This window comes from Jaculus jaculus, chromosome 5 (assembly GCF_020740685.1).
Source record: "Jaculus jaculus isolate mJacJac1 chromosome 5, mJacJac1.mat.Y.cur, whole genome shotgun sequence".
NCBI classification, from domain to species: Eukaryota; Metazoa; Chordata; class Mammalia; order Rodentia; family Dipodidae; genus Jaculus; species Jaculus jaculus.
In genome coordinates, this window is record NC_059106.1 from 69,725,239 (window position 1) to 69,752,936 (window position 27,698).

At 42.2% G+C, this 27,698-nt stretch overlaps 1 protein-coding gene across 8 annotated transcripts in view; it reads left to right on the forward strand.

Moving 5' to 3' along the window:
- Window positions 1-2,039: 2,039 nt before the first annotated feature.
- The window catches only part of Zmym6 (zinc finger MYM-type containing 6), an 85,591-nt gene continuing 59,932 nt past the window's right edge, over window positions 2,040-27,698 (forward strand). For 4 of the 8 annotated variants that reach the window (XM_045150495.1, XM_045150496.1, XM_045150500.1 and 1 more), the window contains exons 1-2: window positions 2,040-2,147; window positions 23,231-23,386. In XM_045150495.1, coding sequence (XP_045006430.1) covers window positions 2,073-2,147; window positions 23,231-23,386 — 231 coding nt within the window. In that variant the 5' untranslated portion in view covers window positions 2,040-2,072. Of the gene's footprint in view, window positions 2,148-20,384; window positions 20,521-20,619; window positions 20,750-23,230; window positions 23,387-27,698 lie in introns of those variants that run through there. The other 4 variants (XM_045150497.1, XM_045150499.1, XM_045150498.1 and 1 more) reach the window with 4 other exon arrangements.

Consider the following 27,698-nt stretch of genomic DNA (forward strand, 5'->3'; position numbering starts at 1 on the left):
TAGAATGGCTTCTTCCAGCTATCTGTCAGCTAGTCTACATGGAAGAGGTTATCAGCTCAATTCCAGCAGGATTTCTCAGTGGCCTTGCAGCCCAAGTATGTGGAGTCTTCAGCAATAGGGTCTTACCATCTATTCTTGATGGGAAACCAAGGGCCTTGGCAATGGCCTATAATGTTTTGGGGGCATCAGGGACCTTCTTGGCCAACAATTCACTGGAGGTATCCCATCCCTGGCACTGAAAATTTTCTAACAATGATCTATGACTCCTGAGTGTTCCATTGTCTGAAACTGGAGGATTCCATATGATTTATTTGCATCCTCTTAGATTTTGATTAGCCTTCCCTCCACCTTTCCTTTACTCAGTCTCTTCCCCTGACCTCACTTTGGGCCTTTTCACCCCATTCATCTATTTTTTTACTTACATATATACAATACCAACCTATTAAGTACCCTCCTCCCTTCCTTTCTCTTCCATTTGTATCTCCTTTTTAACTTACTGGCCTCTGCTACTGAGTGGCTTACAGTTTTGAAGGGAAGTTTCATCATTGTGGAAATACATGGCAGGAGCAGCCAGCCAGCCTCACGGTTTCCCATCAGCATGGAGGCGGTAGAAAGAGTGAGTTAACTGTGACAAGCAGGGCTGGGCTATAATGTCCCCCAAGGTCCGTCCTCAGTGACACACTTCCTCCAGCAAGACTCTATCTCCTATCTCCTAAAGGCTCCACAACTTTCCCAGACAGTGCCACCAAGGGGGACATTTTACATTCAAACCACCACAGTATGTGTGTGTATATGTGTGTAATTCGGTTGGTGATAGATGATTTGTTGCTGATCCAATTAAATCCAGACACCAGTGAATTAAGTATCTGTTTCCCCAACTCGCTCATTTTATTTATTTATTTATTTTTAATTAAAAAATTTTTTTCTTTTGTTTATTTTTATTTATTTATTTGAGAGCGACACAGAGAGGAAGGCAGAGAGAGAGAGAGAGAGAATGGGCATGCCAGTTGCCTCCAGCCACTGCCAACAAACTCCAGATGCATGCACCCCCTTGTGCATCTGGCTAACGTGGGTCCTGGGTCATCGAGCCTCGAACCGGGGTCCTTTGGCTTCACAGGCAAGTGCTTAACCACTAAGCCATCTCTCCAGCCCGTATTTATTTGTTTTTTTGAGATAGGGTCTTGCTTTAGTCCAGGCTGACCTGGAATTCACTACACAGTCTTAAACTGTCCTCAAACTTATGGTTGATCCTCCGACTGCCTCCTGAGTGCTGGACCTAAAGGTGTGCACTATCTCTCCTGACTCCTCACTCATTTTTTTTTTTTTTTTAAGAAAGAGGAAGAGAGAGGAAAAAAAATTGGGATCACCAGGGCTTCTAGCCACTGTGAACAAACTTTAGATGCATGTGCCACCTTGTGCACCTGGCTTATGTGAGTACTGGGGAATGGAACCTGGGTTGTCAGGCTTTGTAGGCAAACACCTTAACCACTAAGCCAGCTCTCTAGCTAACACACTTTGTATACCTGATGACATAGAGTAATAATGACTCCACTGTACATTGTCACATCCCTGTTCAAAGGGGAAGAGCAAAGGGCTGGGGAATATAGCATTTCTATTAGAGTCCTTTCCTGCCATGTATGAGCATGGCTCTGGGTTTGACCCCAGCACTGAAAAGAATAAAAAAGGGTGGATGAAATAGAAAAAGTATAAATAGTAATTGATCCTTAGGAATTCTGAAATTGGCTTGGGCACCTATTGTCTGTTGGGAGCTGTAGCTGTTCCTTGACCTCTTTTCTTGAGACTTTAGACACAGAGGCATTATCCTACGGCCTTGGTGAAGTTGACTCTAGACATGTAGGCATTGTCCAGAAAGTTTTATTTTCTGTATATAAGCTTGTGTCTGCCTGAATCAATTTGAGCCTTGGTCAGAACTTGTCTTGGCTCCATTCCTTGTGTTCTTGTCTCAGATCCATTCCCACCCCCTCCTTCGGGGGCTGTTTGACTCTCATGCTGCAGGTTGGCACAGTGTGGGCCGGGAACAGGGACCTGAGTACAAGGGGCTTCCGTGAGGAATGCCAACATCAACCCAGGATCCGCGGAAGAAAGTGAAACTAAAAAGAGTTGTCTGCTCAGTCTTCTGGAATAAGGTAAGTTGGCGCAACTATGGGACAAGCAAAGAGTAAAAAGGAGCTAATTGCTGTAGTAAAAGATTTTAAAAGCACAAGGAATTGTGATTGCTTCAAGTTCTTTAAGCAAATTTTTTGATTTTGTTAATAAAATGAGCCCTTGGTCTATAGAGCAGGGCAGGGAAAATTCTAACAGCAGATGATTGGAAATCTTTAGGCAAAGCTTGTTTATCAGGAGGATTTGTTCTTTTTGTTTGTGTGGTGTATGTGTGTTTGTGTGTACTTATTGTGATTGCTAGTCGTGTCGTGTTTGTGACTGTTTGTAACTAAAAAGATGAGATGGACACAGGTAACATCCCTTTCTCTTCTAGAGAACCATTTCAAGGAAATCAAAGACCTGAGCATAGAAATTAAAAAGGAAAGTTAAATGTCTTTTGCAGGAGTGAATTTGCCAGATATTTGTTCTAGGTCAACTTCACCTTACATAGAGGATTATTAAAAACAACAGAACTCCCTCCGAAGAGGTAACTTATAATTTGTCACATATTTTAAAAAGGATTGTAATGTCCTGTTACTTAAAAGGAGGAGGCAGCTGACCTGACTTCTAAGCCAGCCTGCCTCAAGATAACAACACAATTTGCCTTAGTTACTCCTAATAAAATCATTTCCAAGTGTCTTATTGGTATTGACATAAAATTGTATTAAGACTACATTCTTTTTAGTAATAGGATTAATCAATTTGGTGTAATTTTTTAATAGCCTTATAAGAAAGATGGTTAATGATGGGGTGAGATGAATTGATTGAAGGAACTGGGAAGGAATTTTTCAATGTTGGGACATAGAGTGCTTGTCAAAAATTCCTTTTGAGTGGTACTTAGATCAGAATGTTAAAATATGTAAACAAAGGTGTGTGGATGTAAAAAAAAAAGAAAATTTCAGGCTAAAACTAAATACCATGCATAAAGTTAGAGGTTTTTAAACTACAAACTCTTAAAGAAAAAAAAAGTGATTTTCAGGCTAAAATATGTTGGGATAACTTGCTTAAGCTTTATCAAATTTAAGTCATGGGTAAAACATAAAATTGTTTTATGTTAATAAGAATTTCTGTGGTGCATAAAATCAATAGCTATCAAGTTTAAGCCAAAATCATTGGTTGTCAAATAATGTTTTTTCTTTCAAAAAGATTTATCAAGGGTTATATTAATATTTAGCTAGCTGTTTTGCCTCAGAAAAGAACAGATTCTATTCTATTGTATGTAAAGTAACTGTCTCAATTTTGGCATCTTAAGTCCAATGCTTATAACAAAATTAACCCTTAAGACATATTCCCTACTTTAGGGTACAGCCTCATGCTCAAACAATGATCTTCATCTGAGGAAAAAAAATTATTCAAGCTCCATGGTTCTGTTTCTAATGTTTTCTGGGTAATTTGTACCCACACAGGCATCTGAACTAATCGAAGATGTTTTCACACAGGTGCTAAGACCTTACACTGTCTTACTTGTCCTTTTCTGATAATTTCTAGCTTAAATTAGTTAAGTTTGTAAATCAACTGGTACTGTTTTCAAGACTGGTAACAGGTCTGCCTATATTTATAAATGTTAGATATTCAAAATGTGAGATGTGCCTACTTTCTATACCTCAGATATATGACTTATGCTGCCACAGTACAACAAAAAAGTTTAAAAATAGGACAAAATGATTTTAGAAGCTCTTGTGCCATTCTTTTTTTTTTTTTTTTTTTGGTTTGTCGAGGTAGGGTCTCACTCTGGTCCAGGCTGACCTGGAATTAACTCTGTCATCTCAGTTTGGCCTTGAACTCATGGCAATCCTCCTACCTCTGCCTCCCGAGTGCTGGGATTAAAGGCGTGCGCCACGACGCCCGGCTGTGCCATTCTTTAATAAGTGTATTTCGGTAATTAAATGTGCTCTATATGTACATACATCCAGGCTGGTGTAACTTCCTTTCTAAGTGTGTTAATCACCTATGTAGAAGCCAAAGCCAATTGGAATCACTGGAGTAAAAAATGTCAATATTTTGGCCTGTGCTCCCATGTCATGAGGCCACTGGAGATGATGGGACATTTCTACACTGGCCCCTGGTAAGTCACCTGTCTTCCTGAGCAGGGAGGATATGGAGACTCCCCCAAAATTGGTGTACAATGTGAAATAGAAGAGTCACAATTGAGGAGCAATCAGTCCTCCTGACTTCCCAAAGAAGGGAAAACTACTTGGCCAGCATGGCCATGACTCATCCTAACAGGCAAAAGACACCAGTAAGTTATGGGGCTACTCCTGTGTCCCTAAAGTCTCTTTGGAGAGCCATTAATGACCTCCAAAATTAATCCTTAATTAACTTTTGGCTATCTGCATAGTCTTAAACATTCAGAGAGAAATGTATAACCAAAGATAAAAAATACCTTAAATAGGGCTGGAGAGATGGCTTAGTGGTTAAGTGCTTGCCTGTGAAGCCTAAGGACCCCGGTTTGAGGCTCGATTCCCCAGGACCCACGTTAGCCAGATGCACAAGGGGGCGCACGCGTCTGGAGTTCATTTGCAGTGGCTGGAGGCCCTGGCGCGCCCATTCTCAATCTCACTCTATCTGCCTCTTTCTCTCTCTGTCACTCTCAAATAAGTAAATTAAAAAAATGAACAAAAAAAAAATTAAAAAAAAATACCTTAAATATATGAATGGCCTATTAAGTAACACAAGAGCTTTTCGAGAGGGGAAACAAACAAACATTAAGACATCTTTTCCCCATAGTTCTAATTCTATAATAAAGAAAAACAACTATAGATGTTCAAAGGGTTATTTTCAAATCTAAAATATGTAAATAAGTCCTGAGACCAAAAAATATATTTGTATAGCCTTTAATGGCACCCAATAGCTCTTTATTATCAAGATTAAATGTTGTGTATATGTTTCTGATAACTCTGCTAACATCTCATTTGTTTTACAAGCCATGTTGAATACTACTGTGCCATTTACTGAACAGTTCTGAAAGAAAATCTCAGCCAGCTTATCCTCAGATGGTCCTGAGACGATCCAAGCCTGTCTACCTGGATTCCCACGACCTCTAAAAAGACCAGTTTTCTGTGTGCTCACTTCTCATTAACTCCTTACTTTTATTCTTTCTCCCCAATGTTCTCTTTCAAGACTATCTTCCTACACCCTGGGGTCCATTACAATAGTTCCCCTCTCTGGGAGAGACTCTCTAGCTGCAACAAGTCCCCACTTCATGTTCTGTTCAGCAGGAAATAATAAATGATCTGATGTCTTCAACCCAGTCCCCTAAAGCTGTTAGAGTGTCTTCTCATGAGAGGGGGAAATAAAAGGGGATTAGATCTACTCTTCCTACAACAAGGAGGACTATGCCAAGCCCTGGAGAGCAGTGTGGTTTTTATATCAACAATTTGGGTATCGTTAGAGATAGCTTAGCCATGGTCCACAAGAAACTAGAGGAATGGGCTAAAGCTAGACAGCAGAATCAAAATTGATATGAATCCATGTTTGATTGGTCCCCGTGGCTAATGACCTTGCTTTCAGCCCTAGCTGGGCCCGTGATTCTATGTATTATTGTTGTTACTAACCCTTGGACCCTGCATAATCAGTGGATAAATCTCTTTTGTCAGGGAATAAATGAATACAGTACAACTCATGGTGCTAAGTACCCAGTACCATCCTTTACATATTCCCCCTTAATAAGGACCCAAGATTGGGTCCTCCTAAGTAGAGGGGGGAATGAAGGACTCAGGAAGCCATAATAAACCTCAGAATCAATAGGCCTAAGTTTCTGCTTCCCAGCAAGGTCAGTTTCCTGATAAGGGGGAATAGACTGTCTGCACCATGCGTTCCTGTGGTTATAGATAAAGTTTGCTTAAAATAAGTTTGTTTAAAGTTCCTCAAATACACATAGCCAATTACAGAGCTTGATTGGAATGCCATGCAGATTACCAATGGATCTGCATAACCTCTAAAACTTACAATGCTAGTTATGAAAATTGGGTAAAAGTCAAAATGCACTTAGAAGGAATTTGGCACCATGATAACATTTTGTTAGATTTGGTTAGTTTACATTCAGAAATTCTAGCTGTACAGAGCAGTCATCTTGGTTTTGATGCCACTAAGGCTGCTAATGATTTACTTACTGCAATTAAGTCTGTGTTGCCTGGTTGGAACTCTCTATGTTTCTGGATAGGCAGCTTTGCAGCTGTGGGAGTTTGCCTTCTGCTTCTCTTATGCCTATTGCCTATTTTCTTCAAGTGTCTAATGAAGTCTATTGTGAATGTTTGCACAGAGGTCCGAGGTATGCACTATAGAACACGTCCTTGGCTCCCTCAGACTTTATCCTAATCCTCCCTGAATTTTGTCCAGCTGGTAGCCAGAGACGGGTAAGATTGGGGAGGAGGCATCCAACCTGAGACAGGGCTCGTACTGAAGGATAATACGTTTGTCTATGATGGGTAAGGATGTTCTTCTGCTTTTGACAGGCACAGTCGCTTCTTTTAATAAATAAAGAAGGGGGAGATGTCGGGAGCTGTAGCTGTTCCTTGATCTCTTTTCTTGAGACTTTAGACACAGAGGCATTATCGTACGGCCTTGGTGAAGCAGACTTTAGACACAGAGGCATTGTCTAGAGAGTTTTATTTTCTGTATATAAGTTTGTGTCTGCCTGAATAAACTTGAGCCTTGATCAGAACTTGTCTTGGCTCCATTCCTTGTGTCCTTGTCTCAGATCCATTCCCACTTCCTCCTTTGGGGGCTGTTCGACTTTCATGTTGCAGGTCGGCACAATTGTCAGAATATTCTAGTCTGAGGATAGAAAGTGGTCTTTGATACTATTCTCTGGAAATGGTTTTGTAGCTTTTTCTGGACTCTTGCCTTCACGTTCCCTCCCCCAACAAACTTTCTTTTTCTGTAATGAGTCTTCATTTTCATTTTTTGTCTCAAGATAGGGTCTTACTCTAGCCCACACTGACCTGGAATTTACTATGTGGTCTCAGGGTGGCCTCAAACTCACAGGGATCCTCCTACCTCTGCCTCCCAAGTGCTGGGATTAAAGGCACGCGCCACCATGGCAGGCTTTTTTTTTTTTTGGTTTGGTTAATTTGTTTTTTTTGAGGTAGGGTCTCATTCTAGCCCAAGCTGACCTGAAATTCAGTACATAGTCTCACTGGCCTAGAATTCACAGTGATCCTCCTACCTCTGCTTCCTGAGTGCTGAGATTAAAGGTGTACCCCATCATGTCAGGCCTTTTTTTTTTCTTTTTGCTTGTTTTTTATTTTTTCAGGTAGGGTTTCACTCTAGCCCAGGCTGACCTGGAATTCACTATGTAGTCTCAGGGTGGCCTCGAATTCATTGTGATCCTCCTACCTCTGCCTTCCGAGTGCTGGGATTAAAGGAGTGCACCACCACAGCTGGCTAGCCTTTTTTTTTTTTTTTAAAGTATTTTGATTAAATTAGTTAATTAATTAGAGAGAGAGAGAGAAAGAGGCAGATAGAGAGAGAATGGGCAAGCCAGGTCCTCTAGTCACTGCATGTAAACTCCAGATGCATGTGCCACCCTGAGCATCTGGCTTCTGTGGGTACTGGGGAATCAAACCTGGGTCCTTTGGCTTTGCTGGCAAGTGCCTTAATTGCTAGGCCATCTCTGAAGTCCCTAGCCTTTTCTTTTCTTTTTTTTTTGAGACAGGTTCATATATATATACTTCAAACTGTCTTTACCCCCTGTGGTAGTTTGATTTAGTTGTCCCCCATAAACTTAGGTGTTCTGGATGCTAGGTTCCCCAGCTGATGGCAATTGGAAATTAAAGCATCCTGGAGGTGGTGGTGTTGGGGGCGGGCTTATGGGTGTTATAGCCAGTTTCCCCTTGCCAGTGTTTGGCACACTCTCCTGTTCCTGTTGTCCACCTTATGTAGGCCAGGGGGTGATGTCCATCCCACCCTCTGCTCATGACATCATTTTCCCTGCTATTGTGGAGCTTCCCCTCAAGCCTGTAAGCCAAAATAAACCTCTTTTTCCCACAAGCTGCTCTTGATTGGGTAATTTCTACCAGCAATGTGAACCCGACTGCAACACCATTATGGTATATGGTCTTGCTTTTGCCAGTATCTCACTGGGATTCAATCCATATACTCCAAACCACAACCATAGTTCTTTCTGAGAGGGAGGTGTTTCTACTTTGACTATATTAGATTGCTGTGCCCCAGAGCCCTCATGTTTCTTAGAAGCACTTTTGTGTAGGTTAGAGGGTCAGTATGCACTGATTACTTTATACAGTAATACAGCTACATCATTCTTTAAATGCTTTTATTCATTTATTTATTTGAGAGAGAGAGAGGTGGGGGGAGGGAAGAAGGGAGGGAGAGAATATACATGCCAGGGCCTCTAGCTGCTGCAAACAAACTCCAGATGCATGCACCACCTTGTGCATCTGGTTTACATGGGTATTGGGGAACGGAACCAGGATCCTTAGGCTTTACAGGTGAGCACCCTAACCACTAAGCAATCTCCCCAGTCCTATATAATTCTTGATTTGATCTTGACCTCAAGGCCACATTTTACCTGTCATGTCCTAGATTTGTCTGAGGTTATCCATTTTTCACTTTCCTTCCTTTCCCATTTTCTGTTTTTTTTCTAAATATTTATTCATTTGCAAGGAGAGAGAGAGCGAGAGAGAGAGAGAGAAAGCAAAAGAGAGAGGAGAGAGAGAGAGAGAGAGAGAGAGACTGAGAGAATGGGTGCACCAGGGCCTCTACTGCAAACTCCAGACACATGTGCCACCTGTGCATCTGGCTTTATATCAGTACTGGGAATCAAACCTGGGTCTTTTGGATTTGCTAGCAAGTGCCTTAATTGCTAAGCCATCTCTCCAGTGCTCCCCTATTTCTTTTTTATTTTATCTTCCTTTCCACTTTCCTTCCCTTGCCTCCTCTCTTCCATTTCTTTCCTGGTGTAAAGGATTGACACCATGGCATTATGCAGATTGTTGCATGCACCACCTGAGTTGTTAGGCTTTGAAGAGAAGCACCCTACCCTTTGAGCCATCTCTCCAGCCCCATTGTGCATGCTTAACTGAGTGCTCTGTCCCTGAGGTTCCCTCACCCTAAGGCCATTTATATATTTTGGTTTTTTGAGGTAGGGTCATGCTCTAGCTCAGGCTGACCTGGAATTCACAATGTAGTCTCAGGGTGGTCTCAAACTCACAGGCAATCCTCCTACCTCTGCCTCCCGAGTGCTGGGATTAAAGGAGTGTGCCACCATGCTTGGGTAGCCATTTATTATTTCCATGCTCTTTTCTAGCTGGAGGGCCTGTCTTAGGCCCTTTATATTTTGTCTACTTTCCTCTTGAAAACTGAGTAATTGCTTATTTGCATTTTGAAATATACTCTCATAGTATATTGGTGCAAAGATATCAGTAAGCACTTCTGGTATTCCTCATGGAAATGCCCTTAGGGCTGGCCCATGAGGTCACCAAGGACATTTTCTGACTTTTAAGCTATCACAAGTGACAGTGGCACCAATCATATTGCCACTGTGTAACACAAGAGGTCATTCTTTCTCTAGCTTCTTACAATTCCTCACTCCTCTAGACTCTGCTAATAGTTTCCTTGTGTACTTTCTAGACACAACTCCTGCTTGGTCCCAATGTCAATGACATGTTTTGTGTCTTGTGGCAGTACCCCATTTTTATTAATATGTTAACAGTTATTTATTGCAAAATACTACAACACTTCTCTGCTAGTTAGAAATTGATGCTACAGACACATATCCAGCTGGAGGATCTAAGATGATTTTACAAGGGCCATACAGGAGGACTTGGTGTAGATGTGTTTATTTTGTTATGGGAAATGAAGTCACACAGAAATGGCACCGCAGATAGAGTGGAGAATCAGAAAATTTATTCATGTGGACATGGACTCAGGGGAATAAATTCCAAAACCTGAGTACTGAGCTCTGATAGCTCAGAGGTTTTATGGGCAGTATGGCAGGCAGTCTGACATCACCTTGAATTCGTTTTTTGGTCTTTTGTTTATTTATTTATTTGAAATTGAGAGAGAGAGAGAGAGAGAGAGAGAGAGAGAGAGAGAAAGAGAGAGGGGAAGTGGGCACGCCATGGCCTCCAGCCACTGCAAATGAATTCCAGATGCATGTGCCACCATGTGCATCTGGCTTATGTGAGTCCTGGAGAATTGAATCAGGCTCTTTTGGCTTTGCAGGCAAATGCCTTAACCACTAAGCCATCTCTCTAGCCCCCACCTTGAATTCTTTACACTATTGGTGGGTTATAAGTTTGCATGATTTTCCTTAGTAATCAGTCAGTGATAGAATAGAAAGCTATTTGTTTAGGGGTGTTTTAACCCATGGTTTGCTCTTGTTAGATGTCTGACTGACCCAAGATGGGATACAGTGACCCAGTTGTGTTGGGTTATGATAAGAATAGGACAAGGTTATTTACATTCTTTTCAGATTAGAATCTGAGGTGTTTATAAAATGCTGCTCAGCACAGAAAGAGTAGAGGGGGCTTTAGTTTGATTGAGATCTCTACCACATCCCCCCTTTTGAGATGTGGTTTCCTTTTTTTTTTTTTTTTTTGATGTTTTTCAAGGTAGAGTCTCACTCTAGCCCAGGCTGACCTGGAATTCACTATGTAGTCTCAGGCTGGCCTCGAACTCATGGCGATCCTTCTACCTCTCCCTCCTGAGTGCTGGGATTAAAGGCATGCGCCACCACACCCGGGTTTGATTTTTTTAATAGATATTATCAAGAGACATCATCTATTTGGTATCACCATAGATGTTAACCCTCTGATACCCCTTGAGAAATATTTGAAATTTTGTGAAGTAACAAACTTGACTATCATATTTAGAATATAGGTGCAAACAGAAGGACCACGAAAAGCACCAAGAGGAAGCTAGAAAATGGAAGAAGACAGGATCCTGCCTGACTATCTCTGACTTAGAGAGTTTAGCAGGGCACAAGCTGTTATAAGAGGCAGATAATTCTTCCAACCAGACACAGCATACACCTAGCGCTGGTGAACATCATGTTCATTTTCCCCAGTATCCTGTGTGAAATTTCTTAGGCTTCTTCTGTGCATGGACCAGTCAGCTTCCAGGATTGTAACCAGAGCAGGGCTGAAGACTCCTCAAGCTTTTTCCATGACATTAGTCAGCTTCTGGAGTGACAAGAGCAGGGCCATAATCTTGTCAGGGGCAGGTGTCCTCTGGAGCTTGGCCCCGAGGGGACTTTGTGAGTCCCTGGTAACTTGTAATCTGCCACCATCAGCTGAGGATATTGCCCTCTTGACTCTGATGTGATGAATCTATAGTGTACCCCTTGGCTGATGGGTAGGGACCCAATTTCCTAGGGGTATGTAACTTACCAGAAGCTATCACTAGAAGTGATCTGTTGTCACTTGTGGAATTTTTGACCTGGGAGCAGGAACCAAATTATCAGTTAGCCTTTTTTATTTTTATTTATATTTATTTATTTGAGAGCAACAGACAGAGAGAGAAAGAGGCAGATATAGAGAGAGAGTGGGCATGCCAGGACCTCCAGCCACTGCAAATGAACCCCAGACCCATGCACCACCGTGTGCATCTGGCGGACGTGGGTCCTGGGGAATCAAGCCTCAAACCAGGGTCTGTAGGCTTCACAAGCCAGCACTTAACTGCTAAGCCATCTCTCCAGCCCTAGTTATCCTTTTTAACTCTGATGTTTTCAACTGGCTTTGACTCTTACACATGGTTATTAACCACTCATGGAGACTTACAATACACCTCTGATTAGCAAAACAGCTTTAGTTAAAGAAGTATAGAATATATCTGGTTAACAAAACAGATCTGGTTAGAAAATGACACAACGGTTTGAAATCATTCTGATTAACATTTAAGTTTAGTTGTCAAGTGACAGTGTAAGCTATATCTGGAACATAGAAAGCAGACACATTTATCCTTTAAGTATCTGTCACTTACAAGTACAGGCAAAACATGTTAGCAGCCCTGGAAAAAATATTTTAGCAGCAACTTTAATTAATTAATTAATTTATTTGAGAGGGGGAAAGAGGCAAAGTGAGAAAAAGAAAGAGAGAATGGGTGTGCCAGGGCTACCAGCCATTGCAAACAAACTCCAGATGCATGCGCCACCTTGTGCATCTGGCTTATGTGGGTACTGGGGAATCGAACTGAGGTCCTTTGGCTTTGCAGGCAAGTGCCTTAACTGCTAAGCCATCTCTCCAGCCTAGTAACACGTTTAAATCAATTTATTTCATCTAGAAATTGTAGGTCAGGAAAAGATAAGACAGTGTAAAATCCTGGCATCTGTGTTTGAAACATCTTTGGCAGTCTGTATACCTATGTAGGTACCAATTATCCCCTCAAAGCTGGAAAACAAAACAGCAGAGTTTAAGATAATTTCACTTTAGTGATGATCATTTGAACAGATCATGAAGTTATAACATGTCTTAGGAATCAATATATGTATAAGCTATGAACTTAAGATACCAGAAATGAGACAATTACTCAAATAAAACTTTGACTAAGACTGTTTGATTACACACAGCTTAAGAATAGAACAAAACCTGGTCTTTCTTGGTCAGATTTGCTAAAGGTTTATCAATCTTGTTTATCCTTTCAGAGAACCAACTCTTGATTTCATTGATTCTTTGGATTGTTTTTTTGGTTTCTATTTCATTAATTTCTGCCCTAATCTTTATTATTTCTTCCCATCTACCAATTTTCTTTTTTTTTTTAAACTTTATTTATTTGAGAACAACAGACAGGGAGAGAAAGAGGGAGAGGGAGAGAGAGAGAGAGAGAGAGAGAGAGAGAGAGAGAGAGAGAGAGAGAAAGTGAAAGAGAATGGGTGTGCCAGAGCTTCCAGCCACTGCAAATGAACTCCGGATGCATGCGCTCCCTTGTGCATCTGGCTAACATGGGTCCTGGGGAATCAAGCCTCGAACCAAGGTCTTTAGGCTTCACAGGCAAGTGCTTAACCACTGAGCCATCTCTCCAGCCCTCTAATTTCTTAATATAGGCACTTAAAGCTATAAATTTCCCTCTTAGAACTGCCTTCATTGTGTCCCAAAGGTTTTGGTATATTGTATTCTCATTATCATTTGATTCTATGAATTTTTTTTGTTTGTTTGTTTTGAGGTAGTATTTCACTCTATTCTAGGCTGACCTGGAATTCACTTATGTATTCTTAGGTTGGCCTCAAACTCTTGGAAATCCTCCTACCTCTGCCTCCCGAGTGCTGGGGTTAAATGTGTGAGCCACCACACCTGGCTCTATGAATGTTTTGATTTCCTTCTTGATTTCTTCATTGACACATTCATCATTTAGTAGTGTATTGCTTAGGTCCCATGATTTTGTGTATGCTCTATAGCTTTTCTTGCTATTGATTTGTAGTTTGATCCCATTGTGATCAGATTGAATGCAAGGAATTATTTCAGTTTTCCTGCATTTGTTAAGATTTTCTTTGTGTCCTAATATATGGTCTCTTCTATTTTAGAGAAAATTCCATGTGCTGCTGAAAAGAATGTATATTCTGCAGCATTTGGATGAAATGTCTTGTATATATCTGTTAGGTCCATTTGTTCTATGATCTCATTTAATCCAGATGCATTTCTGTTTATATTTTGCTGGGATGACCTGTCAGTTGATGATAGTGGGCTGTTGAAGTCACCTATTAAAACTGTGTTTGGTGTTATCTGTGACCTTAGTTCTAATAGCATTTGTTTGATGAAGTTGGGAGCCCCCATGTTAGGTTCATATATGCTTAGGATTGTAATGTCCTCCATTTAGAGTGTGTCTTTAATCAATATAAAGTGACCTTCCTTTTCTTTCCTAACTAATGTTGAACTGAAGTCTACCTTGTTACATATTAGGATCGCAAGCCCTGATTGTTTTCTAGGCCCATTTGCTTGAAACACCACTTTTCCAACCTTTCACCCTTAGGGAGTGTCCATCCTTTGTAGAAAGGTGAGTTTCTTAGAGGCAGCAAATTAAAGGATCCTGCTGTTTAACCCAGTCTGCAAACTGGTTTGGTTGGGGCATTGAGGCTGTTGATATTAAAAGATATTATTGAAAAGTGTGTATTTATTTTTGCCATTTTTTGTTTTGTAGTTCTTCTGGTTTTACCTTTGCTCTCTTATATTAACTAGTATTTGAGTATGTTTTTTTTTTTTTCTAGGTTCCTCATATGTGTGCTTTTCTTTCTCTTCAGCATGGAGGATCCTTTCAAGTATCTTCTGTAGAGCTGGTTTTGTCTTCAAATATATTTTTAGCCTGCTTTTGTTGTAGAATGTCCTAATTTCTCTGTCTATTTTAATGGATAACTTTGCAGGATAAAGTAACCTTGGTTGACAGTTGTTATCCTTCAGAACTTGGAATACATGACTCCACGCCCTTCTGGTTTTTATTTTTTAAAATATTTTATTTTTATTTACTTATGGGTATGCCAGGGCCTCCAGCTACTGCAAATGAACTCCAGATGTGTGTGTCCCCTTGTGCATCTGGCTTATGAGGGTCCTGGGGAGTCAAACCTGATTCCTTTGACTCTGCAGGCAAGTGACTTAACAGCTAAGGCATCTCTCTAGCCCTCTTCTGGCTTTAAAGTTTGTGTTGAATAATCTGCTGTGATCTTGATGGGCTTGCCTTTGCATATGACTTGATTTTTCTCTCTGTTTTCAGTATATTATCTTTGGTTTGTGTGTTTGTTAGCTTGATTATAATATGGCGAGGAGAGGTTCTTTCCAGGTTTTGTCTTTTTGGTGTCCTAAAGGCTTCCTGTATCTGCATTGGCATCTCTTTATCAATTTGGGGGAAGTTTTCTTCTATGATTTTGTTGAAAATGCCTACTATACCTTTGGAGTTAAATTCTTCTCCTTCTACTATACCCTGAATTATTATTATTATTATTTTTGATAGTCAAGGTCTTTATTAACAGTAACAGCAACCATTGGCGAGAATTCCCCCCCTCACCCCACTTCCAAACGTTTTCTGGCTTGGAAGGACAGCTCAAACAAAACCAGTCATGGACACACACAGACCTGCCTTGGGATAGCATGGCACCCCGCTACCCATGGCTGCAGGTGCATGAAGAGAGGCGGAGGGAGACGGCACACCAGGGAGGATGGGGTTGAGTGCTGGCGACCCGTGTTTGTGTGGCACACAGCTAGGCCTAGCAGCACTGGACAGGGAAGGGATTCTCATACAAAATACTTACAAAGATGCTTAAAATAGGTGCCTGAGGATGCGTGTCCCCAGGGACCTTCCTGGCACCTAGAGGTGTATGACTCTTGTTCAGGTGGAATGAGGTGATATACCCTGAATTCTTATGTTAGATCTTTTCATAGTGTCCTGAATATCTTGAAATTCCCATTCATACTTTCCTATTAGTTTGTCTTTCTCTTTGTTGGACTGTATTAGATCTGCCACCTGGTCTTCTAGTTTAGATATTCTATCCTCTCCTTCATCCATTCTACTGGTGAGATTTTCTATAGAGTTTTTTATTTCATTAACTGTGTTCTTCATTGCTAGTAATTCTGACTAATTTTGTCTGTTATTTCCATTTCCTTATTTATGTCTTGTATTGACCTTCTCATTTCATTAAATTGGTTTTCTATGTCTTCTTTGATTCCTTTGATTTCCTCTTTGATTCCTTTGATTTATTTGAACAGATTTATAATCATTCTTTTGAAATCTTTCTTAGGCATTTCCTCTAAATCATTCTCACTGGAGGTCAGTTCTGATGCATTAATAGTTTTTGGTGGATTTATATTGTCTTGATTTTTGATATTTCTTGTGTTATACTGTACACAGTTTTTTGCATCTTGGATTAATTTAATGCTTGGATTTTCTAATTAGCTACAGTATTATTAGATGTATCAATCAGTCTGATGTTATGTATCTTCAAGGTAGGATTTTAAGGTGCTAGGTATGGCTCTTAAGACCCTCAGAGTAACTACAAAGGTGACCCTAGATGTTGGGTTTGCCTGCTATGAGTGTATTCAAGTAGGCTGAGTGGAACAAAATACAGGCAGATTCTAAAATTTAACTAAACAATGTACACATACAATGTACAATGAAAAACAGCACAAGTATTATGACTACCAGATCCTCAAAAAAGTCCTGGTCACTTAGGATATGTGTTGCCCCAAAGTCTTAATCCTTCCAACTAGGAGGCTAAGATTTCTGGTTTGTTGAGGGTTCCAAGTCAGCTTTTGACATATGAGAACCTTCCCTAATCAACGACAGAAGAGGAAACAAAGGCACTATAAATCAAGATGCAACAAATGACAAGCCCAAAATATAGCTTATTTAAGAAAGGCAAATCCAACCATCCATCAAATTTAACATATAACTTATCCTGATATGGAAGGTGCAATTAGTACTTCTGATTCAAGCCTATTTTCCAGGCTTATTTGGCGGGTACTGACCTGGTGTAATCCTATTACCTTTTGGGATAGTTTTGGTCTCGATTTTGCTGCAATCTTGCTTGGGTCCCACTTGTTGCGCTGTAGGCTCAGGTAGGATGGCTGGATTGCTGCTCTGATTGCCTGTGCTGGGTGCTGTGTAGATGAGCTTCCTTCCCCAGGTCTCTGGTGCTTGCTGGCGTTTATGCTGGTGGTTGGGGAGCGGAGGCTGTGGATGGTGGCTGATGTTTTCCTGCTGGTCCTTGCAATCGTCTTCCTCATGAGCTGCTCCTCTGTTCTTCCCTGCTGTCCTCCCTTTACTTTTCTTGAGTTTGAGAGGAGCTCCAGTGTGAGTGGAGAGTCTCCTCACCTGGCTCTTCCTGTGGCCCAGGCCGAGCCTGGCAGCTGTGGTCATGGGACCTGGTTCTTCCACTGCTAGAGCCACTTCTGTTTGTTTCTATGGGCTGTAGAAGCTCTGGATCTCTCCTACTTATACTTTTCTTATACTCTTCACTTTTTAGTAGAACAGTGTATTTTGCTGTATTTTTTTCTTTTTTCTCCCCTAGGCTGCTTTGGTATGAATTCCTATGCCACCATCTTAACCAGAACAGTTACAGTGTTTTTAGATATAATACTTTATAATAGATAATTAAATACTAATGAACAAATTTTAATCTTAAAAATTCGTGTTTTTTCATTTTTTTATTAACAAATTCCATGATAAAAAATATCCCATGGTAATACCTTCCCTCCTCCACTTTCCTCTTTGAAACTCCATTCTCCCCATCTCAATCAGTCTCTCTTTCATTTTGGTGTCATGATTTTCCTTGTATTATGATGGTCTTGTGTAGGTAGTGTCAGGCACTGTGAAGTCATGGATATCCAGGCCACTTTGTGTCTGGGGGAAGCACATTATAAGGAGTCCTACCCTTTGGCTCTTACATTCTTTTTGCCACCTCTTCCACAACAGACCCTGAGCCTTGGAAGGTGTGATAGAGATATTGGAGTACTGAGCACTCCTGTCACTTCTTTCCAGCATCATGATGCCTTCTGAGTCATCCCAAGGTCACTGCCATCTGAAAAGAGAAGATTCTCTACCAAAAGTTGAGAGTAGCATTAATATAAGGGTATGAACATTAAGAGAAGTGCTTACTGGGCAGTTTGATAAGCATAGTATATACATTTAGCCAGACAGCAGCTGATGTTACACCCCCTAGGGCTCATGACTACCACGTTTTAAGTTTTCAGTATCAGGGATGTATTCCCTCCCATGGAGCGGGCCTACAGTCCAATTAGAGGGCAGTTGGTTTCCTCCATGACAGACATGCCACTATTGCACCTGTTGGCTCATTTGGTCTGGCTGGCCAAGTATAAGGCTTGCAATGTCCACTGTTGAGTATCTTCAGTGGTGATTTCTCTTTCTCCCATTGAACTGCATGCAGAATGGCTTCTTCCAGCTTTCTGTCAGGTGGTCTAAGCTTTCTTGCTCTGCATTTGGAGGCAGCTCTCCTCTGAGCTGGCTCTGACTTCATTATGTGAAGCAGTGTTTAAGTTCCTTTCATTCCTCCACACGCTTCCTTACCAGTCCTGTCCAGACCATCTGGTTCAGTTCCTCAGAGCTCACATAGATCCAGACACAAAAGTTGGTGTGTGGGTTAGGCGTTTGATTGTCATAGCAAGGGACTCTGGAGTGCCCCGCCCCAAGCATGCCTGCGCAACCACGGCTGGAAGTTCCTAAGTGATCAGAGAGCCAGACACTCAGCTTTTCCCCTCCCCCCATAGTTAAAAGATTGACCAACAGAGGAACATAGCTAACTTGGTTGAGCACTCTAAAGTCAGTCTTTTATAACTGTTGTCATGAACAGATTAATGTCAGTGAGTTGAAGTTTTAATTTAACCTTGATATTTTAAAGCATGGTGGCAGGAAAAAGAGGCTGGAGAGATTGCTAAGTGATACTTCCTGCATAAGCATAAAGGCCACAGGGAGCCCTGAGACCACTGGAATTTGAATCTCCAGAGACCAGGTAAACAGCTGGGCATGGCCATGCTCATCTGTAACTCCAGTTCTGTGGGAAGCAGGGACTAGAGAATCCCTGTGGCTTCTGAGTGGCAAGGTCCAGAATCAATAAGAGACTCTGGCCCAAGTGGAAAGAGGCAACAGAAAGGTGAGTAATGAGAAACATATAACATTCTCCTCCTACCAATGTATTAGCATATACACTACACCACACATACTAGGCAAAAAAAAAAAAAAAAAAAAAAAAAAAAATCCAAGGACTAGGGAGCTTGGTCAGTGGTTAAAGGCATTTATTTGTAAAAGCTTCCAGCCCAGGTTTGAGTCCCCAGTACCCACATGAAGGCTGATTCACAAAATGGTGCATTGGTCTAAAATCATAAAAGCATTCCAGGGGGCTGGAGAGATGACTTAGTGGTTAAGGTGCTTGCCTGCAAAGCCTAAGGACTCAGGTTTGAATCCCCAGTACCCACGTAAGCCAGATGCACAAGGTGGTACATGTGTCTGGAGTTCGTTTGTCATGGCTAGAGGCCCTGGCATGCCCATTCTATCTGCCTCTTTCTTTCTCTTTCCCTCAAATAAATAAAATAAAATAAAATAAAATAAAATAAAATAAAATAAAATAAAATAAAATAAAATAAAATAAAATAAAATAGACAAAAGCTTTAAAAAATTCCAGCTGGGCATGATGGCCCATGCCTTTAATCCTAGCACTTGAGAGGCGGACATAGGAGTATTGCCTTGAGTTGAAGGCAATCCTGAGATTACATAATGAATTCTAGGTCAGCATGGGCTGGAGGGAGACCCTACCTTGAGAAACAAACCAAACCAAACCAAACAATCCAAAAAAAAAAAGGAATTCTATCAGAGTATATTATGACCAAATTGTAGCTCACTCATAAAATGGAATACCCTGCTACACTCCACATAAAGGAAGAGCTGCCTCACATATCATGGACATGTATCCAATGCAACATCAGATGAAAATATACTAAATCTTGCCTGGCTGGTGCATGCTTTTAATCCTGGCACTCAGGAGGCAGAGGTAGGAGAGGATCGCCATCAGTTTGAGGCCATCCTGAGACTACATAGTGAATTCCAGCTCAGTCTGAGGAGTGAGACCCTACCTCAACAAACAAAACAAAGCAAAGCAAAACAAAACAAAGAAAATACACCAAATCTTAATCTCCCCATTTATATCTCAAAAATGTATGCATTCTTAGAGTTGTCATCAAGATTAAGTGGGATGATATAAATGTGGCTTTGCTTCATAAATGTCAAGAAATTGTTATTTTTCAAAGTTGAACTTCTTTTTTTTTAAAGATATTTTTTGTTTATTTGCAAGCAGTGAGAAATAGAAAGAATAGGCCCACTAGGGCCTCCAACCTCTGCAACCCTGCTCCACATGCATCATGCATCACTTTGTGAATCTGGTTTTACATGGGTACTGAGGAATTGAACTTGGGTCATTAGGCTTTGTAAGCAAGTGCCTTAACCACTAAGCCATCTTTACAGCTTTTGTTTCTTTATCATCCAACTCTCTAGAGAAGTGGCCATTAAAGAATACAGCAAGGTACATATAATCCTATCAACACCCCTGATATCCTCTATAGAATTCCTTCATCCCTCCGTTTTCACAACCCTCTCAGGTTCTCTTTAAGAAGTTCATAACAACGAAGGTGAAAGGAACGCCGGGAAGGTCACTTGGTTTGATTCTGGGGCACGACGGGAAAGGAGGGCGGAGCCATGGGTGGGAAGGTCCAATCAGCTCGGTTCTGTGGCATGACGGGAAAAGGGGGCGGGGCAAGGACCGCGCACGCGTAGTTAGTCGGGTGTTTCCTCGCGATGGAACCGGCTGGCTTTCAATAAGAAATTTCCCGTGGTCCCGGTGGGCGCGGGGCGTCGGGCGGTCATTGTGAGTTCTGCCCCTCAAGCTCCTCTGGGAGTCGTGGGGCGACGGTAGGTGGGCATGCGAGGTCGGCGGCAGGGGGCGGAGCGGAGGTGGCCACGTGACCGGGATGAGGCGAGGCGGGGCGGGGCATGGCGGGGCGGGCGGCGGAGGTTGAGGTGGTTGAGGTGTCGCCGCGGGGTGGTCGCCTGCGCCCCCTTGGACAAGGTGTTGCTGCGTTGGTCCCCGGGACGGGCTTGGGCATTATTGTTGGGGTCGGGAACTTCGGAACACGGAGGGATGAGCGCCTGTCTGTGGTTACAACTGTGGCAAGTGGTGGAAAGTTCCGGGCTGTTCGTCGCAACAGTCTTTAATGAAACAACAAAGCCGGTTGTCCTTTCCACGACTGGCTCGAGGAGAATGGAGACCACCCGGGCAGCGCTCGCGGTTCACTTCTGCGCTCCTATGCATCGTTGGGCGGCTCAGGAGTGGCCTATAGTTTGTAAGAGGAAGGACGAGGGCAGAGGGCCCCGACCTCCGTGGACGCTCCCAAAAGGTCCAGCAGGACCACTGGGGGTAGGGAAATTAAGGGGCTGGAGAGATGGCTTATGTTAAGGCGCTTGCCTGCAAAGCTGAAGGACCCAGGTTCAATTCCCCAGGACCTACGTAAACCAGACACACAACGGGGCGTATGTGTCAGGAGTGCGTTTGCCATGGCTAGCCCTGGCGCTCCCATTCTCTATCTGTCCCTCTCAAATAAATAAAAATAAAATATTTGAAAACTAAAAAATATGCTGGGCGTGGTAGCACACGCCTTTAATCCCAGCACTAGGGAGGCAGAGGTAGGAGAATTGCCATGAGTTCAAGGCCACCCTGACCACATAATGAATTCCAGGTCAGCCTGGACTAGCGTGAGACTCTACCTGGAAAAACAAACAACAACAACAACAAGCCAAAACAAAAAAAATAATTTTAAGGGCTTGAGAGAGTACTTAAGGCTGTTACCTGCAAAATCTGTGATTCCAGGGTTCAGTTCCCCAGGACTCCCATAAAGCCAGATGAGCAAGGTGGCACATGCATCCGATAGAATCAAGAATGCAGTACCTGGGCTGGAGAGAGGGCTCAGCCTTGAAGGCACTTGCCTGCAAAACCTACCACCCAGGTTCAGTTCCTCAACATTTATGTACAGCTAGGTGCACACAGTGGTGCATGCATCTGGAGGTCCTTTGCAGTGACTGGAGGTCCTGGGACACCATACTGTTTGTCTGTTTTCTCTCTCTCTCTCTCTCTCTCTCTCTCTCTCTCTCTCTCTCTGTGCTTGCAAAAAACAAAAAAAAAAAAAAAAACAAAAAAACAAAAAAGCTGACTTGGCTTTCAAGTCATCATTTAACTCATGTAATCAGGAATTGCATTTTTTTTTTCTTGAAAATGTCAACCATTTTCATAGGAATTGCATTCTTATTTTTTTGTTTTCTTCGAGGTCGGGTCTCACTCTAGCCCAGGCTGACCTGCAATTCACTATGTAGTCTTAGGGTGGCCTCGAACCCATGGCACTTCTACTGCTTCTGCCTCCTGAATGCTGGGATTAAAGGCATGTGCCACCATGCCTGACTTCCTTATTTATTTATTTGAGAGAGGCAGGCAGAATGGGCGTGCCAGGGCTTACAGCCACTGCAAATGAACTCCAGACATGTGCCACTTTGTGCATCTGGCTTATATGGGTACTGGGAAAGTAAACCTTGTTAGGCACAGTTAGGGGCCCCAGGCCACTGAAGGCTGAAGTAGGCCTGAGCTGTCAGGCTTGGTTAAGGATTACCCCAGGCCTCAGGAGGTTGCAGCAGGTCTAGACCCAGGAGGGCTGCTTCCTACCTTGCTTGGGGCACCTGGACGTCCTGATAAGACTTAGGTTTTGGATTCCTGGTGGCCATGTGACCTTTTACAGTTCATCTGGAAGGTCCCTATATGTTAATGAGGATTCAGCTGGCAGCCCTCACACAGCCAATCCCCCTGTGTAAGGTACCCCATACCTTTTCCTGCCACTACATGAATCCTTATAAGCCCATTCCCCCAACAAATAAATGATCTGTCCTCTGACACAGTCTCTGGGGTGTTTCATCCTGTTGCACTCAAGGCCACTCAAGACCCTGCTCAGCAATTGCCTCTGGGAAACCTGTGCGCAGTAACCCCAGGGCAGCCAGAAACTACAAAATCTGAGTCCTTAGGCTTTGCAGGCAAGTACCTTAACTGCTGAGTCATCTCTCCAGCCCAGGAATTACACTCTTTGAATCTGTCAGAGAGCTTAGCAGTTTCCTCCCAGGGTTTGTTTTGCTATTCTAATTCTGCTCAACAACCTTGGCAGTAAAGGACTGCAACACCTTTAAAGATAGTAGGGACCTGTGAAGTCTTTATGGAAAATTTTTCTTTTTCTTTTTTAAATGTTTGTTTTATTTATGAGGTGGGGGGACAAAAGAGAAAGGGTGTGCCAGGGCTTCCAGCCACTGCAAATGAACTCCAGAGGAATGTGCCACCTTGTGCATCTGGCTTATGTGGGTCCTGAGGAATTGAACTTGGTCCTTTGGCTTTGCAGGTAAGCGCCTTACACCACTAAGCCATCTCCCCAGCCCAGAAGAATTTTCTCATTGGGAGATAGTGCAGAGAACAGTTGATCATAGTTACAGAAGGGTTGTTTCTCAGATGGATAACCCTGAAGTTTTTAGTTCAGGTCAACGTGAAGGAATGTAAAACCAATCCTAAGTACCAATCCTTTATGCTATGTTTTAGGAGTCTAGCTATCCATTGTCAAGAAGAAATCACTCAGGGAAACTCCTCTTCACACAAGTTACAATGAAGGAACCTTTGGATGGTGGCTGTGATGCAGCAGTGACACTGCAACAGGTCCATCTGGGCAGAATTAAAGAAGAGCCTGACAGTGCTCAAGTAAGCATTTCCTCTTGACTTCTAGAGGCTTTTACATGTGTCCATTCCTTTCTGTTGGTGAATTGGAACTGTTAGGCATTTCAACCCAAACTTTTTTTTTTTTTCCTACTACTAGATGAGTACAATGAGGCCAGAGGATGCATAACTCTGTGGAAGAGTGTTTTGCCTAGTTAATGTGTCAGGCTCTGGGATCAATCCCAGTGCTGCCCCTGAAATAGATGGATGCTATGTTTTGCAACCCCCCCCCCACAAAGTTCATGTGTTGAAAACGTAATTCCCAATGCAACATTATTTTGGGGGTGGACCTAATGGTGTTGACTGTTGGTTCCCATCGTTATTGGTAGTGAGTTACTTATCACCCCGTGGGCATGTTAGAAAAGCCATTTGAGCTTGCTTTTGATTGATGCTGTATCCATTCTTGGGTACTCTCTTGCCCTCCCACCTGTTCTTGAGCCTCTCACCATCCAGCATCCAGAATTGTGAGACTTTTTTTTCTCTTATATCTTACCTGTCTCTGGTTTTGTCTTATAGCCACACCTAAAGATGTATCAAGTTTTCTGTGACTTGAATGAAAAAAGGTCTTGGTACCTGTAATAATTTTTATTTTTAAACACATTTTATTCATTTGAGAGAGAGAAAGAGAATGGGTGTGCCAGGGCCTCTAGCCACTGCACATGAACTTCAGGTACATGCTCCACCTTGTGCACATGGGCTTATGTGGGTCCTGGGGAATCAAAATCTGGTGCTTAGACTTTGTAGTCAAGTGCTTTAACCATTGGGTAATCTCTCCAGCTCTGACATTTCTTTCTTTTTAATTTTTTTCTGAGGTAGGGTCTCACTCTAGCCCAGGCTGACCTGGAACTCACTATGTAGTCTCAGGGTGGCTTCGAACTCACAGTGAAACTCCTACCTCTGCCTCCCAAGTGCTGGCATTAAAGGCATGCACCATCACCCCCACTGACATTTCTTTTCTTTGTACATTTCTTTTTTAATGAAAAAAGTAATATGTGTTATCATTTCTTCATTTTTGGCAGTTAAAAAACAGATTCTCGTAACTAGTGTTTATTTTATTCTTATGTAGTTTCTGCCCTATGCCAGGCTTTTTGCATTCAGGGATGAGCAGTAAGCTTAGTCTTTTTCCTTGCATATCTTGTTGATTACTAAATATGTGTGTAATATATGATTATTGATCAGTAAATATATACATATGTGTGTATATATATATGCACACACACGTGTGACTTTTTTTTTTTTGAGGTAGGGTCTCATTCTAGCCCAGGCTGACCTGGAATTCACTATGGAGTCTCAGAGTGGCCTCAAATTCATGGTGATCCCCCTACCTCTGCCTCCTGAGTGCTGGGATTAAAGGCGTGTGCCATCACACCTGGCTTTTTTTTTTTTAATTTTCAAGGTAAGGTCTTGGTCTAGCGCAGGCTGGCCTCGAATGTACTATGAAGTCTCAGGCTAGCCTTGAATTATGACATTTTTATTTTTAATTTTTATTTATATACTTGGTTTTTTGTGGTATGGTCCCACTCTAGTCCAGGCTGACCTGGAATTCACTATGGAGTCTCAGCATGGCCTCAAACTCATGGCAGTCCTCCTACCTCTGCCTCCTGAGTGCTGGGATTAAAGGTGTGCCCCACCAAGCCCGGCTTTTTTTTTGTTTGTGGTTTTCAAGGTAAGGTCTTGGTCTAGCCCAGGCTGGCCTAGAATGCAGTATGAAGTCTCAGGTTAGCCTTGAATTAGGACATTTTTATTTTTAAGTTTAATTTATTTATTTGTTTTTTTGTGGTAGGGTCTCACTCTAGCCTAGGCTGACCTGAAATTCACTCAGTAGTAGTAGAGTGACCTTGAACTCACGGTGATTCTCGTACCTCTGCCTCCCAAGTGCTGGTATTAAAAATGTGCACCATCACACCCAGCTTCCATATTTTTATTTATTTTTTTAAGGGAGTGGGGGCAGTATGAGCATGCGAGGGTGTCTTCCCACTGCAAATGAACTACAGACATATGTGCCGCTTTGTCTGGTTCTAGGTAGGTACTGGGGAATTGAATCTGCACTATCAAACTCTACAATCCAAGTGCCTTTAATCACTGAGCCATCTCTCCAGCCCCATATTTCATTATTTTTATGTGAACTTTGTTTCCTACTTATCTTTTTTTCACTCAGGCATTCTTTTTTTTTTTTTTTTAATTTATTTATTTGAGAGCGACAGACACAGAGAGAAAGACAGATAGAGGGAGAGAAAGAATGGGTGCGCCAGGGCTTCCCGCCTCTGCAAATGAACTCCAGACGCGTGTGCCCCCTTGTGCATCTGGCTAACGTGGGACCTGGGGAACCAAGCCTCAAACTGGGGTCCTTAGGCTTCACAGGCAAGCGCTTAACCGCTAAGCCATCTCTCCAGCCCTCACTCAGGCATTCTACCAAAACATTGTCATGATGTCATTATATTCTCAATAGAGCGGATGTTAATCTTTTTTGTTTTGCTTTCAGTGTTGAGGTTTGAACACAGGGACATAAGCATGCCAGGCAGACACTCCTCTTTTTTAAAATATTTTATTTTATTATTTATTTATTTATTTTTGTTCTATAAGGTAAGGGTCTCACTTGAGCCCAAGGTGACCTGGAATTTACTGTGTAGTCTCAGGGTGGCCTCAAACTCAAGGTGGCCCTTCTACCTTTGCCTCTCGAGTGCTGGGGATTAAAGCTGTGTGCCACCATGCCTGGCTTTAAATATTTAATTTTTTTTTTAAATTAAAAATTTTTATTAACATTTTCCATGATTATAAAATATATCCCATGGTAATTCCCTCCCTCCCCACCCCCACACTTTCCCATTTGAAATTCCATTCTCCATCATATTACCTCCATTAATTTTTATTTATTTGAGAGAGAAAGAGAAAAATAGGTAAGTAGAAAGAGAGAAAATGAATGTACCAGGGCCTCCAGCCACTGTAAATGAACTCCAGAAGCATGCATCCTCATGTGCATCTAGCTTTATGTGGGTACTAGGGAATCAAATTTGGGTCCTTTTGCTTCGCAGGTAAGCACCTTAAATGCTAAGTCATTTCTCCAGCCATACCCTTTTTTTAAAAAAAATTTTTATTTATTTATTTGCAAACAGAGAGAGACAGAAGAAAGACAGAGAGAATGGGCATGCCAGCCACTGCAAATGAACTCCAGATGCATGTGCCCTGTGCATCAGGCTCTATGTCTGTACTGGGGAATTGAACCTGGGTTGTTAGGTTTTGCAGGCAAGAGCTTTAACTACTAAGCCATCTTTCCAGCTCTAATATTACTTTTCTTTAAGACTTTGTGCTGATAATAGAGTGTAATTTTTTTTTTCTCTTTGAGGTAGGGTCTCACTCTAGCCCAGGCTGACCTGGGATTCACTATGGAGTCTCAGGGTGGCCTTGAACTCATGGCAATCCTCCTACCTCTGCCTCCTGGGTGCTGGGATTAAAGCCGTGCGCCACCATGCCAGGCTCTAAATTTTTTTTTTTTTTGATACATATAAAGTGACAAAGTTTATTATTAAGAATTTTTAACAGTTTAAAAGAATGCTTGGGTTTTAGAATAATGAAAGGTGACAATCCATCACAGGGCATACAAAGATAATTAAGACTTATTAAATAGTATCTAAATTAAAAGGCCATAATTCAAATTACTAATTCAAAATACTAATTGTAATCACTGTGTGTTGGAATATTGGAAAATGTTATAGGTTGACTTGAAACAGCAAAGTCTATTTATTTATTTGCAGGCAGAGAGAGGGGAGGAGAGGAGAGAGAATGGGCATGCCAGGGCCTCCAGAAAGAGGGGGGGGGGAGAGAGGAGGGGGAAGGGATGGGAGAGGACAAGAGAGGAGAGGAAAGAAAAGGAAAGGAGAGGAGAGAGAATGGGCATGCCAGGGCCTCCAGCCACCACAAGTGACCTCCATATGCATGTACCACTTTGCATTTGGCTTTACATGGGCACTGGGGAATCGAACCTGGATCATTTGGCTTTGTAGTCAAGCACCTTAAATGCCATGCTCTCTCTCCAGCCCCAGCTTACCTTTTTGAATCTGTACCAGTTCTATGTAGCCAAGGATGACTCTGAATTTTGAATTTCCCTGCTGGGGAAAATTCCTACTGCTGGAATTACAGGTGTGTACTACCACACCTGTTTTATGAGGGACTGGAGATTGAACCAGGGCTCTGTACATGCTAGATAACAGCTCTTCCAGCTAAGCTATGTCTCTAGCTCTGTTTTCTTTTTTTTGTTGTTGAGGCAGGCTTTCACTCTATGTAGCCCAGGCTGTCCTGG